Consider the following 17,636-nt stretch of genomic DNA (forward strand, 5'->3'; position numbering starts at 1 on the left):
CTCTTCTTCTTCTTCTTCGCGTGACCCTCTCTTCCTCTCCTTCGATCTCCATCCTCCGGCCACCAAATTTGGCAAATGGATACTCTAAAAACATCTACTCAACGCAAGGAAAAAGAATATGGCTTTGATTTGAATTGAAACTGCGTCTATTTTGAAGGGGAAGAGCTTGAAGTTTCGGCCACCGTAGCGACACCTTTCTCCGGCGATTCACGCCGTTTCAGGCAAGCCTAGGGTGCAAGGTGAGTACCAAATGACTCCTCTCTTCTTCCTCTTTCATTTGGTGGCCTCCTCGTCGACTGTAATAGCCGGAATCGGAAAACCCAAAATGGGTATCCCCGAACCTTTCCGGTCAATTTTCGGCCAAATAGTTCACACCCACCTTGATTTGAATACATAGTAGTAATCCTCTCATCGAAACGAATAAAATGATGCATTGTTTGTCAATTTTGGTGAAGATTAAATTTTCCGGCCACCGTGCACGGCGACGACAGCGGTGGTCCGGTGAGGCTCCGGCGAGACTCCGGCGAATACCCGAGAGGCAGAATAATCTCCTCTTCACGCGGATCACGAAAATCAAATCCGATTCTTGATCGGTACATTGTAAGGCCTAGTTACCCGTTTTCGGTATAAATTTCAAAACTTGAATTAATTAATTAAGTGAATATAAGATTAATTGAATTAGTCAGAATTGGAGATTTATGAATTTAGATACAGATAATTGAAGTATATGAACATCGAATATAGAATCGGACTGCTAGGTAGTTAAATGATAATAAAGACTTTCACAGAAAACAAAAATGCTTAAATTTCAAATTATCAGTCAAATTAATACGTCGATATTGTTAATTATGGTTAATTAAATTATAAAAGGAAAATAACAATTAAAGTACATTGGTGGTATAAGTCAATTATATTGAAATGTATGATTATTAGGACAGTCTGATATGTAGAAATGAGTAATGTTGGAATTTTCGAAAAAGAGAATTATTAAAGAACTGGACTGTACCATTGACTAATGTTGCTAATATTATCATTATTATGGAACATTAAATTACTAAATAAACAAATAAATAAATAAACAAGAGTAACGAATTTATATATATAGTTTAATAAATTAAATATCGACTAGAATTATTATCGTTATCAATATTATTATTAGTATGATTAATATTTGTATTCTTCTTAGTATTATTATAAAATATTACTTAATAAATAACTAAACGTTTTATTTAAAGGTAATAAATTAGAATAAATATATATAAATAAGGAAACCCAATGTATATCTATAAATATATATATATATAGCTTAAATTAAAAAGTGAATTCAATGACCGGTAACCAAAATTAATAAACAAATATGAAATAGAATCTTTCAAATTAAAATTCTTACTTAGAATTTTATTGTTTATTTTAGAGATTTATAAAATTCCGAAATACGAGGACAAAGGTTGGAAGTATGCGGCAAGAAAGGCAGTCCTCTTAAAGGACAATAAAGAACTATGAGTAGTGTTAGATAATTCGCCTCATCTGTCTGCATTCATGCATTCACGGCTAAATTTTATCATACATTATTGCCATATCATGATGCACTATTTGTTGATATTAAAAAGTGCTTGATTATCTGTGATGTGATATTACTGTGCTTTGTTTGTGTGGAATTGGGATGAAGTGGGTCACCATGGGTTTGTGAGACCGGCGCCTCCGTGTGCACCTACCGTTACCGTTACCGTTTCCGTTAACCACAAGTTGGCTTCTTTATTTGGGCGCACCTGATAATTTAGATCTGATCACAGCTCGCAGGGTGGCCTCCTGTTTTAAGCGCCTGATGATCTCTATTTGATGGAGACGACCGGGTTGCCTCCTATTGGTATATATATAAGAGAAAAAGAAAAGAGAGAGATTGGCAAAAATAATGAGAGGACCGGTCGTGTGAGGATTATTCCGGCCAGCCAGAATGGGGGATTGGCTCCCTGGTGCACATGTGAGTGGATGGGTCATGTGTGAGGACGGCTCATCGGGTTTCGGTGACTCTACTGACTAATTTCCACATGATATGATTATATGAAGATGATAATAATTGTGATTGCTGTTGTATTGTCATTTGTGTGAACAACTGCATGTTCAAAAAATTAATCGGGGACCAGGTAAAAATATTTTTAGCATCTGTGTGATTGTGTAGGGTGAGAAGGTTATCTAACCCTACTAATTGAGTTTGGTGCTCATCCCCGCCTACCTATTTTTTTTAAGTAATAGAAGAAAGAAGAGTCCTATGGAATTGAAACAATAATTATCAAAAACTGTTAGTGAATGAAATAAGGAAGTAAATGTAAAGGTAGAGTTCCGCAATTTGTAGTACAATGGGTTGTAAAACAATAATAAAAGTCTATATTAAATATATGAACTGTACTAGTCATACAGAATTGAAATAAGTTATTGGGCCTGTATCCACAATTATGAATAGGAAATGAGGTTTGCACAATTTAGGCTTACTACGGGCGTCGGGGGCCTTAAGCCCACCCAGGTCCTAGTATCGGTCCGGCCCGTGAAAATGAGTCGTGACATTTAGTCAATAGTGACAAAAAACTAACCAAAATTTTAAGTGAAATTTATCACGTTAATTTTTATTAATTAAATAATTACCATTTTAATAGTAGAAATAATATATAAAATTAAGGGCATGTAAGATATGGGTCAAACCATTAAACCGAAACAAATTACATTAAATTATAAATTTTATACGGTTTATTTTTTAAATGACTTGATTCAATTTAAAAATTAATAAATTATTTTTCAAAATGATTTTATTTATTTTTATTTATTATTAAATCATTTACTTAAAAAGCTATCGATGACTATATAATTTCTTATCTAGAAATGTATGATAGTTTCCATTAATTTCAAGGAGTTGATTCTTAATAATTAAAAGATTTTTTATCAATTTAGTAAATATAGTTAAGGAATGCAACTATAAAGTGAAAGAAATTTAAGCTTTCTTCACTTTTTATGGGCTTAATATTGTTTATTTTTATGAGGTTGATGTACTCAAATGTAATATATATATATATATAATTAGCTAGCAATTGATAAAACAAAAGCTTGAAAATGTAGTTAATTGAATCAATAGCTGATTCAAACTTCTATCATCTATAAATTATTGATTAAAATCCTTATTAACACCTATAATTTAGGTTGGAAGCTAATTAGCTTTACGAATTACCTAAACCAAATACCACTTAATATGGAAATATATATATATTTTACTTGCAAACAATTTTTTTTTTTGGTTTAATATATGAATTTACTCCTGTAATTTTTATAAAAAATTTGTGTCACTCTTAACTTTTTACTTTGACCGATTAAATACTTCAATTTATAAAATTAAACATATCAAACATTTTATTTGACTTATTAAGTACATTAATTTATAAACTTAGATTAATTAAATACTTATTGAATAGTTAAAAAATGTAAAAATTATTGTTTCAAAAGTTGTATTAATCACATATCAAATTATATAATATTTTGTATATAAAAGCCAATAATCTTGAAATTGCTCCTTTTAATGTAACGAGGTGTGAGACTATTGTAGAAAATAAAGTCTAAGTTACCCCAAGATCGTTTTTAAAGTTCAAAATGTATAGATTTTTCTTTTCTTTAAGCAAATTTCAAAGCTAAATTATGTATTAAGCCAATTTTTATTAATTTTTAGTGTGTTCTAACTTAAAATGTGCAATTGATACATAATCATTTCCATAGTAAATTCAGAATTGAAAACTCATTAATTTGTTTTTTATTTCCTAAAACAATCCCAATGATATAGTTTCATAAAAATAATAGTAAAATCAGAATATCCATTTTTTTTTATTTCAAATGTAAAAGTTATAATTTGGTGTTTTCTTACAGTGGAATACATAGAACTATTGAAGATAGGTTAAATTTTTTTGCATGCTACAATTTGTGATAGAGAGAGAGGTTTAGATATATGGTTAAATTGATAAAGAATAATGACTAAATAATTAACTAAATATTCATCATTAGTGACCAAATAATTAAAACTTGTGAAGAATTGTTCTCAAAATAAGCAAAAAATAAAATAAATTTAAAGTGCGTGATTAAATAATGGAAAAATAGATTCAAAAATAATTTAAATTTTGAAAATTTGAAAATGACTAATTATCAATGCATATCTATTGAAAATTAATGTAAGATTAAATGATAGTAAATCGAAGATAATGTAAAATTAAGTTAGATTTGAAATTTGAAATGTTATTATTATTAATAATAAATGTTATTCTTCAATTAAAAATTTTAAGTGTTCTATCAAAATGCAGAAAAATAAAAAGAAAAAAGTTCGACAAATCCTCAAAACAGAAATATAGAACTCTCCCTCTTAAAAAACAAAAAAAGAAATATAGAAATACTGGATATATGAACAGTCTCTTCCCCTATTTAACCCTCCTGTTTCACCAGGTAGAAGGTTATACACTTATCATAGTGTGATCGGAGAGGACAACAACGGAAGAAATGTCGGACTACTTGCCTGAAGAAGTGATAATACAAATCTTACACAACCTACCTGTTAAATCCTTGATTAAATGTACTAGTGTTTGCAAGTTATGGCACTCTTTAATCAAAAACCCTAATTTCATTTCCGCTCAAATTGCCAAAACCTCATCAATTAACATCAAAAGCAACCCTAACCCATTACTCCTATCTCACTTCGACGACAATCAGTACTCTTTGGGTTTTGACAATCAAGAGTTCAAGGACTACATGCCACTGCATTTCCCGTTCAAGTCCGACGCCAGATACTTTCAGGCAGTGGCTGTGGGTTACTCTAATGGCTTGTTATGCCTCTGTGACAGACGTGAGACATTGAGCAGGTACAAAGACAAATTCATTCTCTGGAATCCCTCTATTCGAAAATCATTCACACTTCCCCAACCTAATTTTTCCTTGGCCATCTGTTACTTATGCAATGATTTTGTTGGTTTCGGGTTTGATTCTAACGCTAATGACTATAAACTCTTCAGAATGATTATGCACCTAGATGACTGTGGAAAAATTCAAGAACCTAAGATTCAGATTGAAATTTACTCATTAAACTTGAACTTGTGGAAGATTATTACTGGTAATGCACCCACGTGTTGGATAGAAAAGCAAATGGTAAATCGGTGTCCCTTACAGAATGCAGCTTATGTGAACAATGCATTGCATTGGATTGCTTATTATTCAAATGATTCCACAGATGATCATGGTAGTCTATTCAGATATTTTATTCTGGTCTTTGATTTGAAAGATGAAGTTTTCCGTGAAATCATGTTGCCAAATTCTATGACAATGTCTGGTGCATTTAGACACCATGTTAAGGTATTTGGGGACTCCTCAATTGGAGTTTTTGACATTGCTCCTCATTTGTGTTGGACTGATATATGGGTGATGAAAGAGTATGGTGTTGCAGAGTCATGGGTGAACTTACCAAAGGTTGGTGATCAAAAGATGGGGATATTAAGAGTGTTGGGATTCAAAAAAAATGGAGAAGTTATATTGGAATTTGGTAGTGGACAATCATCTGCTTCAATTCCATATGCTTTTGTTGATACTTATCTAGAGAGCCTAGCATTATTTGACAAAGGAAATGTTGTAAAAAAGAAGTCATCCAAAGAGAGACATATCCTATCCGGCAGAGTTAAGTTTTATTCAGTACTATCTTTGAATTAATTTAATTTTGGTTTGATCTCGGTTTTAAATTTAAATATTTTTGCTGGAATGGAATGGCAGTTGTGTTTATATATATGTAATCGTTCTGCTGTCATATGTGTTTCCATTTCAAGAGTTCATATGATATATTAATATATTACTAGTTTAATATTCTGAAATTTGATTGTCAATATTTCCTTGACAATGGTGTGCTTGAATTCCACAGCGGAATGATTATGGCTTCTTGACAATGCATATAAGATCCATGGACCCCTTGTTTAGTCAGCAATTGCCTAGATGTAGCCACTTTCTGGCTCTAATACTCTATCCATGCTTCAGGAGCGTCATGTGTCCAAATTTGGTATTAAACCAAAGTGTTGAGCCTAGTAAATTTTGTATTGAGCTCAACTTCAATGGAAATGCAAAATTGGAGCACAGAGAAATCTATCTCCAAAATTGAAATGCCAAAAAAAAAAAAAAAAAAAAAAAAAAGAAAATCCTTCCATTCTTAAATCTTCTAAGATGAATAGTGTTTCCAAGGATTTCCATTGAAGGATAAGAAATCCATGATAAAAAATGGAGACTAGAGCTTGCTTGGCTTGCTAGAACTCCGGCAGATGGACTTCAGCAATAACTCATTTATTACTGCAAGTCATGGCTCTCCTCAAAATTTAACTCTTTTTTTCTTTTTCTTTTTTTTTTCCTTTTCTATTTGAAATGTTTGTGATATAGCCCTTCTTGTAAACAATTTTTTTTTTAAAAAAATTTTTTGTAAGCCAATAAATTGTTTGAAACATAATTTGGATAAAAATCATTTATGATTGCTCATTTAATTTTCGTATAACCTTACATTTTTAACATTTACGTGTTTTTCCATATTTCCGCTTTCTATATTTTTAAAACTATCATTTTCCATGTCCGTTTCTGCGTTTTCATGCTTCCACGTTTCTGTTTCCATGCACCGTTTCTGCGTTTTCATGCTTCCACGTTTCTGTTTCCATGCAACATAAATATCAATTTTAAAAAATTAAGGGATGAAAGTATTAATTACAATATAATTTATTGACATAAGTGCATTTTCCTCCTATCCTGGTGAAATTATGTTTTATTTTATTAGAATTTGTGAACAATGCATCGTTGTATTAGAGGGAGATCAAATGTGCAAATGAGTAAAACATTTTTTATTTTAGCAGATATCCATACAAATTCAAGAAAAAAAAAAGTGTAAATGAGTTAAATTACTTTAAATTTAACCAAAAAAAAAAATTTTAATTATATTTAAATTTGTATGATGTTTAAATAATATTTTTATTTCAATATTAATAAATATATTTATTCAAACATCTAATCTAATGGTAATAGTATAAATTAAAATGAAAATTAACTTAAAAAAAGTTGCTATTAGTTACTACTTTCGTCACTTCAATTAGTTCGTAATTGAAATTGGGATTTATAACTGCCCAGCTCATCCTAATTCCTATTGCCCTTACGTTCACTTGTAACCTTGTGTAACCTGCAAGTTTCCTTTTTCTCTCTCGCAAGATCCCCGTTCTTGTTCTTGATCCTTGCTACTATGTTCTGTATGAGATCAGAGTGGAAAGGACAGAAAAAATGTCCGACTGCTTGCCTGAAGATGTGATCATAGAGATCTTACAGAACCTACCTGTTAAGTTCTTCATTCAATGCACTAGTGTTTGCAAGCTATGGTACTCTCTAATCAAAACCCCTCATTTCATTTCCGCCCAAATTGCCAAAACCTCAACCCACCCTACTCCATTACTGCTATCTCACTTCCAAGATCATCGATACTCTTTGGTTTTCGAAAATGAAAAGTTGAAGGAGTACATGCCGCTGCATTTCCCGTTCAAGTACGACTCAAGATTCTTTCGCTCTTCAGAATGAGGATGCACCAGGCCCCATACTGTAAAAAGTTTCAAGAACCTCAGATTGAAATTTACTCATTTAACATGAATTCTTGCAAGATTATAACTGCTTCCGACCATTGGATAGAAGGCCAAAGTGTGTATATTTCTCGCTTGTAGAGAGTAGCTTTTTTGAATAATGCATTGGATTGTGAAATTGTTAGACGCCATAACCAAGAATTTATAATACTGATGATCAAATATAGGATCATAGCTTTTTGTGGATACTTTGGTTAATTTTGTATTTGTGATGTGAATGATTCTTTTGCTAGAATGGAATTTGACTGCATAAATATTAGACATAGATGTCAAGAATATATGTCATCGTTCTGCAGCCATGTTTTCAATTTCAAGAATTTATATGATATATAATATTAACTTATTTCTAGCTGTTTTGTATACCTGGAAATAAATCCAGAAGAACTTAATTGTACCCTGGTGTTTTCCCAGATTTCTTAATTTTTTTAAGATGACAAACAACTATTGACTGAATGCATGAAGAATCAATAAGCACTCAATATAAGTATTGCAGTGCATATACGACCTGACAATATATCCAGATTTAAATCCTTCTTCTCCTAGTACTCAAAAAATATATATACAAGTAAGCATTAACAAAATAATAGCCTTGGCTTAGTCCAATACATTGGAAAAAGAGTTCTTAAAAAAAATTTTGTTATAGTAATTTAACAAGAGTAATGTTTTTTCAATAAGAGTAATATTGAGTTTAAATTCAATATAAATTTAAGTATAGTAGAAAAAAAAAGTTCTAAATCAAAATTTTCAAATAACCATATAGGATCTTTGGTGTAGTAATTTTTGAATAAATATGTTTTTCCTTGATCAAGGTTGTCTGATTATTTATTTCTTCCTGGTTCCATTATAATCTAATAGGGAAAAAACAATTAAATAAAAAATGTAGACGGGTCAAATGGAATTTTTTTCATGACTAAAATGAAAAAAGAAATAACAATAAAGACTAAATAAATATTATACTATGGCTAAAACAATAAAATAAAATTGGATGGGGCTAAAGTTGAAATTATAAGAAAAACAGACAGACCCGTTTCAAAGAAAAAAGGACTTTAGAGTTTTTAGGCGTCATAGTCGAAGAACAAGCAAACAAAAACAACGAAAACACAAATCCTAACCCATCTAGAAGACGAGTATTCCCTCGTCAGAAGCCCACCAAGTGATTTTTGCGAGAGCCAAAAATCCATCAGGAAAAAAAATGTCGGATAATTTGCCGGAAGCTGTTATAGCAGAAATCTTATACAAGCTGCCTACCAAGTGTTTGTTGAAATGCACCAGTGTATGCAAATCATGGTACTTCGTCATCAAGAGCTGCAACTTCATTTCCACCCACCTCATTAAAACCCTCTCCTCAAACAAAACTCCCCAATTCCTTATCCATAACCGTTGTTTCTTACCAGAACCAGAAGTTGAATACTCACCGGAAGCAGAAGTTCCATACTTCTCAGAATGTGAATTTCAATACTCCTTACATTTTGACAATAAAGAGTTCAAGCAATACATGCCTCTCCATTTCCCCTTCAAACAATTTCGTGTTGCAGGTTCCTGCAATGGCCTAGTCTGTCTCGTTTGTGGTACACACTCAGGTAGCGTAAATGAGTTGTCACAACTCATTCTCTGGAATCCCTCCATAGGAAAATTCCTAAATCTTCCAAAACCCAATTTTATGCATGATTATTCAAAGAATTATTATGGTTTTGATGATGGTCTTTTTGGGTTTGGATTTGATTCAAGGACCCATGATTATAGAGTGTTAAGGATCATGACCTCACAAACTACATCTAATATTGCACCTGAAATAAAGGCTGAGCTTTACTCACTTAATGCAGATTGTTGGGAAGATATTACTCAAATTACTCCTAAATATTATTGGATAGAAGATGAGCTATCTGTTCCAGCTTTTGTGAATGGTGCATTGCATTTTTTTGTGATTCCCCAGATTGAGGGAAACAATTCTGCGAAGAGTTTGATCGTGGCTTTTGATGTGAAAGATAAGGTTTTTCGAGAGATTGTGTTGCCAGAATGTTTGTCCATTCAGCATGCATCATATTTATCATATTTGTCTCTTAAGGTATATAAGAAGTCATCAATTGCAATTGTTTGTACAGATCTCAATAATCAACAGTATCAGTCTATTTGGTTGATGAAAGAGTATGGTGTAATCGGGTCGTGGGTTAAGTTAGCTATGGTTGGTGGAATCCCCCGTGTTCTGGGTTTTAGGGATGATGGAGAAATCTTGGTGCAGTTTTCTCATGGACCTATAGTATCTTCACAAAATGTAGAGACTGAACTTATTAAGAATCTTGTTACCTTAAGTGGATGTCCTGCTTATCATGCTGTATATGCTCATAGCTACCTGGAGAGCCTAGCATTACTTGACAGAGGAAATGTACTTTGTAAAGTAAATGAGGATACTAGGTTTCCAACTGATACAACCGGTCAAAGTGAAGTGAAGCAGGCTAAAACTTGCAACTGTGTACTTCAAGATTTAGAGAGCATGGGACACAGTTTTTAAAAATGTGCAGCTGTTTTTTCTCCGTTTTGTGTTGTTTGTTTCCTGTTTTCTCTGTTTTTAAAACTGATAGAACTGAAGGTAACAGTATAAACTTCTTCTTAGATGCTTCCTATGTTGGTTAATGGATAATGCAAATGTTTGTTCTGATTTTTTGATTTTATCATTTTATATGTTCAATTCTATTAAAAAAAAAAAAGTTATTTCGCATTAAAAACCTTCTTTTTTTTTTTTTTTTTTTTCCAATGCTAAGGATTTTCTTTTTGTTTTTTTTCAATCTAGTTTAGTATTAATTTAAAAAAAAAAAAATTAAATGATAGTGCCAAATTTGACTCCTGTGAATCTTTAGGGTAAAACACACGTGGATTTTTAGAGTATATTTTAATTAACACTTTCTTCCTAAAGAGTTATTATGGTGTTCCTAATTTTATCTCAAAGTCACTATTAAGATATTACTTTTAAAGTGAATACTTTCTGTCCAAAAAGTGATCGTATCTCGGTTCAAAAGTGATCTACTTCTCATCCAAAAGGTGAAATTGACTAACAGTAAAAATTTAGATTTTTAGATGTAAGGACCTAATAATTAATTTGAAACAAAAGTTAGACACATGATATCAATTTTCAAAAATTAAGGGGTGAAAATATTAATTAGAATATAATCTATGGACATAAGTGCAGTTTACCTTTATCATGGTGAAATTATGTTTTATTTTATTAGAATTTGTGATTAATGCATCGTTGTATTAGAAGGAGATCAAACGTGCAAACATTTATTATTTTAGCAAATATCTATACAAATTCAAGAAAAACAAAACGTGTAAATGAGTTAAATTAGTTTAAATTTAACAAAAAAAACTAAAATTTTAAATTATATTTAAATTATATTTTTATTTCATTATTAATAAATATATGTTTATTCAAACATCCAATGGTAATATAAATTAAAATGAAAATTAACTTCAAAAAAAGTTACTACTTTCGTCACTTCAATTATTAATTGAAATCGGGAATATAACTGCCCAGCTCTTCCTACTTCTTGTTGCCCTTACGTCCACCTGTAACTTGTGTAGCCTGCAAGTTTCCTTTTTCTCTCACAAGATCCCCGTTCTTGTTCTTGTTCTTGATCCTTGCTACTGTGTTCTGCATGTGATCAGAGAGGAAAAGGACGGAAAAAATGTCTGACTACTTGCCTGAATGATCATAGAGATCTTACAGAACCTACCTGTTAAGTCCTTGATTCAATGCACTAGTGTTTGCAAGCTGTGGTACTCTCTAATCAAAAACCCTCATTTCATTTCCGCCCAAATTGTCAAAACCTCAAGCAACCCTACCCCATTACTGCTATCTCACTTCCAAGATCATCAATACTATTTGTTTTTTGAAAATCTGGACTTTAAGGAGTACGTATATTTCCCGTTCAAGTACGGCTCAAGATTCTTTCACGCAATGGGTATGCCTCTGCCATAGGCATATCGCACTCAAAATGTATGAAGACGAATTTATCCTCTGGAATTCCTCCATTAGAAAATCATTCAAGGTTCCTCAACCCTTTCTTGGCTTTTCAGCCATTTGTTACTTCTCTTGCAGTGATTATATTGGTTTTGGATTTGATTCTAACACTAATGACTACAAACTCTTCAGAATGAGGATGCACCAAGCCCCCTAACTGTAAAAAGTTTCAAGAACCTCAGATTGAAATCTACTCATTTAACATGAATTCTTGGAAGATTATTACTGCTTCCACCCATTGGATAGAAGGCCGAAGTGTGTATATTTCTCGCTTACAGAGAGCAGCTTTTCTGAATAATGCATTGCGTTGGACTGTGAATTATTGGGACGAAACAATAGAGAGGGTTTCATATTAAACAACCCTCTCTATTGTTTCGTCCCAATAATTCACAGTCCAATGCAATGCATTATTGAAAAAAGCTGCTCTCTGTGTAAGCGAGAAATATACACACTTCGGCCTTCTATCCAATGAGTGGAAGCAGTAATAATCTTCCAAGAAATAAGTAAATTTCAATCTGAGGTTCTTGAAACTTCTTACAGTACGGGGCCTGGTGCATCATCATTCTGGAAGACTTTGTACTCATTAGTGTTAGAATCAAACCAAAAACCAACATAATCATGGCAGAACATACAAAGGGAAAATGCAAAATTGGGTCGAGGAAGTGTGAATTGAATGATTTTCTAATGGAAGGATTCCAAAGGAAAACGTAAATCATCAACTCTTTCAATTGCATATGCTTCTGATGATACTTATGTGGAGAGCCTAGTATTACTCGACAAAGGAAATTTTGTAGAAGAAAAACGTCCAAAGAGAGGCAGAAGATCCAACACAGAGTTAAGTAATTTTTCTTCCCTCTATTTTCAGTATTATCTTTGATTTAATTTGATTTTGGCCTGACTTGGGCTGGGTTTTAAGTTTCTTTGCAGGATCACATAGCTGTTGATGAATTGTGAAAGTTTTGAACACTATCCAAGAATTACAGTACTGCTGATCATATATAGGATCATAGATTTTTGTGGGTACTTGATTGATTTTGTATTTCTAATATGAATGGTTCTTTTTCTAGAATGAAGTGTAACTTTCTTTGTATCAGACTCAGGTGCTAAATGTTTATGTACTTGTTCTGCTATTACAATCTTCCCAATTTCAAGAGTTTATGTGATATTCTGAAATTTGATTGTCAATATGCCCTGAACTAAAAAATATATATACTTTGTGAGCTCTTTTTTATTGTTAAGTACAGTGCTCCATTATTTTAGCTTTTGATATGTTTCTTTTTGTTTAATTTTATTATCTCCTTGTTATATATACTATATGACAGTAACTGTTCAAAATTCTGCTGCAAATAAATTGCCGAGTGAAGTTGCTCCTTTGCTGTTTAATGAGCAAAGCACGTGTCAGTTATAATTGCTGTTCAATGTGTTTCCTTACCCACTAATTAAGCAGAAGAAAAGAAATTTTCTTGACATTTCAACTTTATTTCTCTTAACACTTTCAATAAGCATACAGAGGTAATGAGTTTTGTTGAGTTTTGTTCAGTTGCATATGCTTTTATTAATACTTACCTTGATAGCTTAGCATCATTCGACAAAGGAAACGTTGCAGAAGATCCGGATCTTAAATTGATTTAATTTTGGTCTGACCTGGGTTTTAAATTTAAATATATTTGCAGGATCATATAGGGTGGTGAATTGTGAAAGTGTTGATGCTCTAACCAGGAACTTACAATTCTGCTGATCATATAGGATCTAGTTCTGTCTATATATATGTAGTCGTTCTGCTGTCATATGTGTTTACATTTCAAGAGTTCATATGATATATTAATATATTACTAGTTTAATATTCTGAAATTTGATTGTCAATGTTTCCTTGACAATGGTGCGCTTGAATTCCACAGCGGAATGATTATGGCCTCTTGACAATGCATATAAGATCCATGCACCCGCTATTTAGTCAGTAATTGCCTAGATGTAGTGAGCTTCTGGGGTCTATTCTATCTATGCTTCAAGAGTGTCATATGTCTGAATTTGGTATTAAACCAAAGTGTTGAGCCTAGTAAATATTGTATTGAGCTCAACTTCAACATGAAAAGGAAAGTTTGAAACTTGATTTAAGCTTAATAGAGTTGTAATTTCCTTACTTATACCTCAATTTTATTTTATAATGAAAATTATTTATCATTGAAAGATTGAAATGAATTTATATATTAATGTTAAAATAAATGATATTACTTAAATATATCAATATAAAATAGTTCAACAATTATATACGTACGTGTAAGTCACTAAAGTGCAAGTAACTGATGTGTGCTTTCTGGTTTGAGCAGCCAACAAAGCAAGGAATGGAAGAATTAAGTACATTCAATGTGTTTCATTTTTTTTTTTTTTTTTCATTTTGTGTTTATTTTGTCACCTGATATTAGCTTTAATTTGGTTTTTCGTTTCCTTGTAATTTTGCAGCAAAATGAGATTTAATGGGTTGTTTAAGAGGATATTTTGATTGGTTTTCCAGCAAATTAAGAGCTTCGCTCTCCTGCTTCCTCCTCGAGAGACTCAGGGACGGAAAAGGGGGAAGAGAATAAGAGGGAGAAAATAAAACGAAAGAGAAATTAAAAATACAATATCAATTCTTTATTTATAAAAGAAAATTTACTATTTTGTCTTTGTATATGTCGAAATTAACTCCTTTATCTTTGCATTTTTCAAAAATAAATTAATTTATCTATAAGTTTTGTTTCTACAACACTAATTGTTCTGTTCTTCTGTTCATTTTCTCTTATTTTCCCTCTTCTTACTAGGATATGAAGTAGTTAATTTTGATATTACATAGAAATAACTTTATAATTTTTTATAATTTTAAATATGTGTTGTGAATTAAATTATTTAAATTATTTCGCATTAATTTAAACAAAAAAAAAGTATAAACAATAGATGGAAAGATTAAAGAGTTAGACAGAAATAAAAATCAATTATCCAAAGGATGAAGTAATTAATTTTATATTCTACAATAGCAATTTTTTCTTAATTAAATATTATCTCTTCGATGCCTCAATGTAAGTGTTGTTCAAAGAGCTTTGTTTCTTTTTTCTAACCACTTCATTATATTTTAAAAATTAAAGAAATACCTAATTGTTTTTTTAATTTTATCTTTATTTTTTGGTATTTTACTGAGTATGAAACATGTAAAGAATTGATAAACCAGTAATTTAGTCGATTATACTTTTTTTTTTTTGCTAGGATAATAATTTTTTAAAAATTTTTGGTCCAATTTACCGTAAAAGCTTCCAATTTAAGAGAAATATTTGATTTTTTTTCACAAGGATTAAAGAAATGATTAAAACATATTGATTTTCTAAAAAAATACAATAGGATATCTAAATTTTTCTACTTAAAATTAAAATTAAAAGCTCTCGACAAAACACTTAATAAATATGGATAAAATTGAAAAAAAAAATTAATACAAGCAAATGAGCATTTAAAGTGGAATATGGTAAAATGTACAGTTGTTGCTATTAAAGTTGAACGAAGGAGTATTTATTTTGACTCATAGAATAAAAACTAATTCTAAATAAATTTTTGAAGTAATTAGGCATAATTAAAAAACGTTAGACAATAAGGCAGCTCCATTAAGTCTTTAATCCAATAAAATATTGGAAAAAACAATATTAATTTTAGAACATTACGAAGAGTTCTTTTTTTTTTTTTTTTACGTGTTAGTTTTGATATCGAATTAATGTTTAAGTAACCAAAGAGTAATGTAATTGAACAGTCGAATCACCATTATATATATATATACTACTTTGTACGGTTTCATTGATTTTGGTTTATAATAGTAATTTTTCTCCCAACTAAAATTCACTCACACTCTTCTTTGCAAATAATCTAGAAAAAGAAAACGTCTGAAGCAAAGAGATGAAGGAATCCAAATCCAAATCCAAAAATTTGCCTGAGGAAATAATAGAAAAAATCTTGCGGAGGCTGCCGATAAAGACCATATTAAGGTGCACCAGTGTATGCAAATCATGGTACTCTCTTATCAATAACCCTAATTTCATTTCTACTTACCTTTATAGGGCCCTTTCCTTGAAAAATAACCCATCATTTATGTATAAGTAACTATTTTCTTGCTACTAAATACAAATTGCATTTTGAAAATAAAGATTTCAGTGAATACATGCCACTCAATCCCCCATTCGACTGCGATGTTAAATTTGATGTTGCTGGTTATTGCAATGGTCTAATTTGCCTCTTTGATGCGGATTTTGCTTTTCATTATAAATGTGGGTGTAGATTTATCATTTGGAACCCTTCAATTAGAAAATACATATTACTGCCTTTACCCCATTTGAGTTCTAGTGATGCAAAGTTTGTGGGTTTTAGATTTGATTCTAAAACCCATGATTATAAAGTGTTGAGAATCTTGAAGCATAAAGTTGAAAGCAGGATTCATTTTACGACTCAACTTTACTCGCTCAATGCGAATTCTGGTAAGAATATCACTGACATTACTCCCAATTTTCATTGTTTTACTACATCTAGTTGTCCAGGATTTGTCAATGGTGCAATGCATTGGATTACTTATAAAAGTAAAAATAATAATGAGAGGGAATTTTTTATCATGGTGTTCGATCTAAGAGATGAGGTCTTTGGTGAGATAATGTTGCCTCAATCTTTGGTGATTTCTTCTTGTGATTTTAAAGTTCATGTATTTGGGGAATCATCAATTACCGTTATCCATAAAAAAGATAAAAAAATGTCAGTTGTATGCGTGATGAAAAATTATGGTGTAGTGGCGTCGTGGGTGATGTTAGGAACTGTGGGTAAAGATTGGAGAGGGAAGTTAAGGGTGTTGGGATTTATGAGTAACGGAGACGTGTTTTTGCAGTTTCACCGTGGAGGTATAGCTTCGCAGAACATAGAGAGCAGAAGGCTTAAAAATCTCATTCCTGCAGTAAAGTACACCCACTTGATATTTATGGAAGAAACCCAAATTAAATGTTTCCAACTCCTTTGTCAAGCAATGCCAAGCTCTCCCTGTAGCTATAAAAAAGAAATATATTGACTAGAAATTAATTGAAAGACAACGTCTAAATATGATTTTTACTTCACGTTTCTTTGAGATGAGCTTTGATGAAGGCACTAAGCACATAAGCCATGAACTTCTCATGGCTAAGTCAATATCTGCACTGTAAATCTGTACATAATAATTGAAAAGTATTCTGGACAAAAGTGGAGAGTTTCTCTTTTAAATTTAACCAAATATTCATCAACTAAATTAAGTTTATTTTATGGTTAAGTTATATACTAATATTTTTGTGTTCAGTAAAATGAAAAATTTAATCAATCGTAAGTGGTGATATGGAAAATTAATATTTATTACTCCATCTGTTTTTTATATATGTCATTTGAAGTTTTTGAACACAAATTAAATAGAATAACAAATATACTAAATTTTAATAAAAATAGAGGTAAAAAAACTATATTGTCATTTTTGTAAAGACTAGTTTTTTGTATGACGTGCGTTGCACGTTAATTATACTTGTTATATATTCATTTTTTATCTATATAAATAGTAAATCATAAATTTTGTTTATATTCAAATAAATATAAGTGGTTAATTTATATTATATTTTATCATACAAAATACTTGCAATGTTACTTATTATATACTTAATTTTATTTTTATATAATAAAGTAATCTTAGAATAAAGTTCAACCCAATTCTTAGACTTGATCCTTTAGTCCGTACTTTATAAATGCAGATTTTTAAAACTCTAATAAGTGCTTAGAAAGAAATTCAAGTCATCACTCAATCTTCAACCCTCTGTCCTTAGCCCTGAATCAATATCTATATACAACTATAATGAATAATAAATAATAAATTATTTTTACTGCTGAAAGAAATGAGAAGATGAATTTATAATGAAAATCACTTTGACTACAGTGATAGTATTACTTAC

At 31.0% G+C, this 17,636-nt stretch overlaps 2 protein-coding genes and 1 pseudogene across 3 annotated transcripts; all 3 read left to right on the top strand.

The window, feature by feature from the left end:
- Positions 1 to 5,891, top strand: LOC105632788 (F-box protein At3g07870). 2 transcript variants are annotated; one of them, XM_012215233.4, is made up of 3 exons: positions 2 to 239; positions 456 to 600; positions 4,471 to 5,891. In XM_012215233.4, the coding sequence occupies exon 3, from the start codon at positions 4,525 to 4,527 to the stop codon at positions 5,719 to 5,721; it is 1,197 nt and encodes a 398-aa protein (XP_012070623.1). In that variant the 5' UTR covers positions 2 to 239; positions 456 to 600; positions 4,471 to 4,524; the 3' UTR covers positions 5,722 to 5,891. The 2 variants fall into 2 exon arrangements, with proteins under 2 accessions (XP_089579732.1, XP_012070623.1); XM_089723606.1 differs by lacking the exon at positions 456 to 600 and having other exon boundaries at positions 1 to 239.
- Positions 5,892 to 8,853: 2,962 nt separating this feature from the next.
- On the top strand, positions 8,854 to 10,170 carry LOC149494980 (F-box/kelch-repeat protein At3g23880-like). The gene has a single exon (XM_089724474.1). It carries the CDS (start codon positions 8,854 to 8,856, stop codon positions 10,168 to 10,170), a length of 1,317 nt encoding a protein of 438 aa, XP_089580600.1.
- A 1,171-nt stretch (positions 10,171 to 11,341) lies between these two features.
- LOC149494981 (F-box protein At3g07870-like) lies at positions 11,342 to 16,738 on the top strand (annotated as a pseudogene).
- Positions 16,739 to 17,636: the final 898 nt, after the last annotated feature.

The sequence above is a fragment of the Jatropha curcas genome, chromosome 7, assembly GCF_041381405.1.
Source record: "Jatropha curcas cultivar XTBG-Jc1 chromosome 7, XTBG_Jcur_1.0, whole genome shotgun sequence".
In the NCBI taxonomy this organism is placed as follows: domain Eukaryota; kingdom Viridiplantae; phylum Streptophyta; class Magnoliopsida; order Malpighiales; family Euphorbiaceae; genus Jatropha; species Jatropha curcas.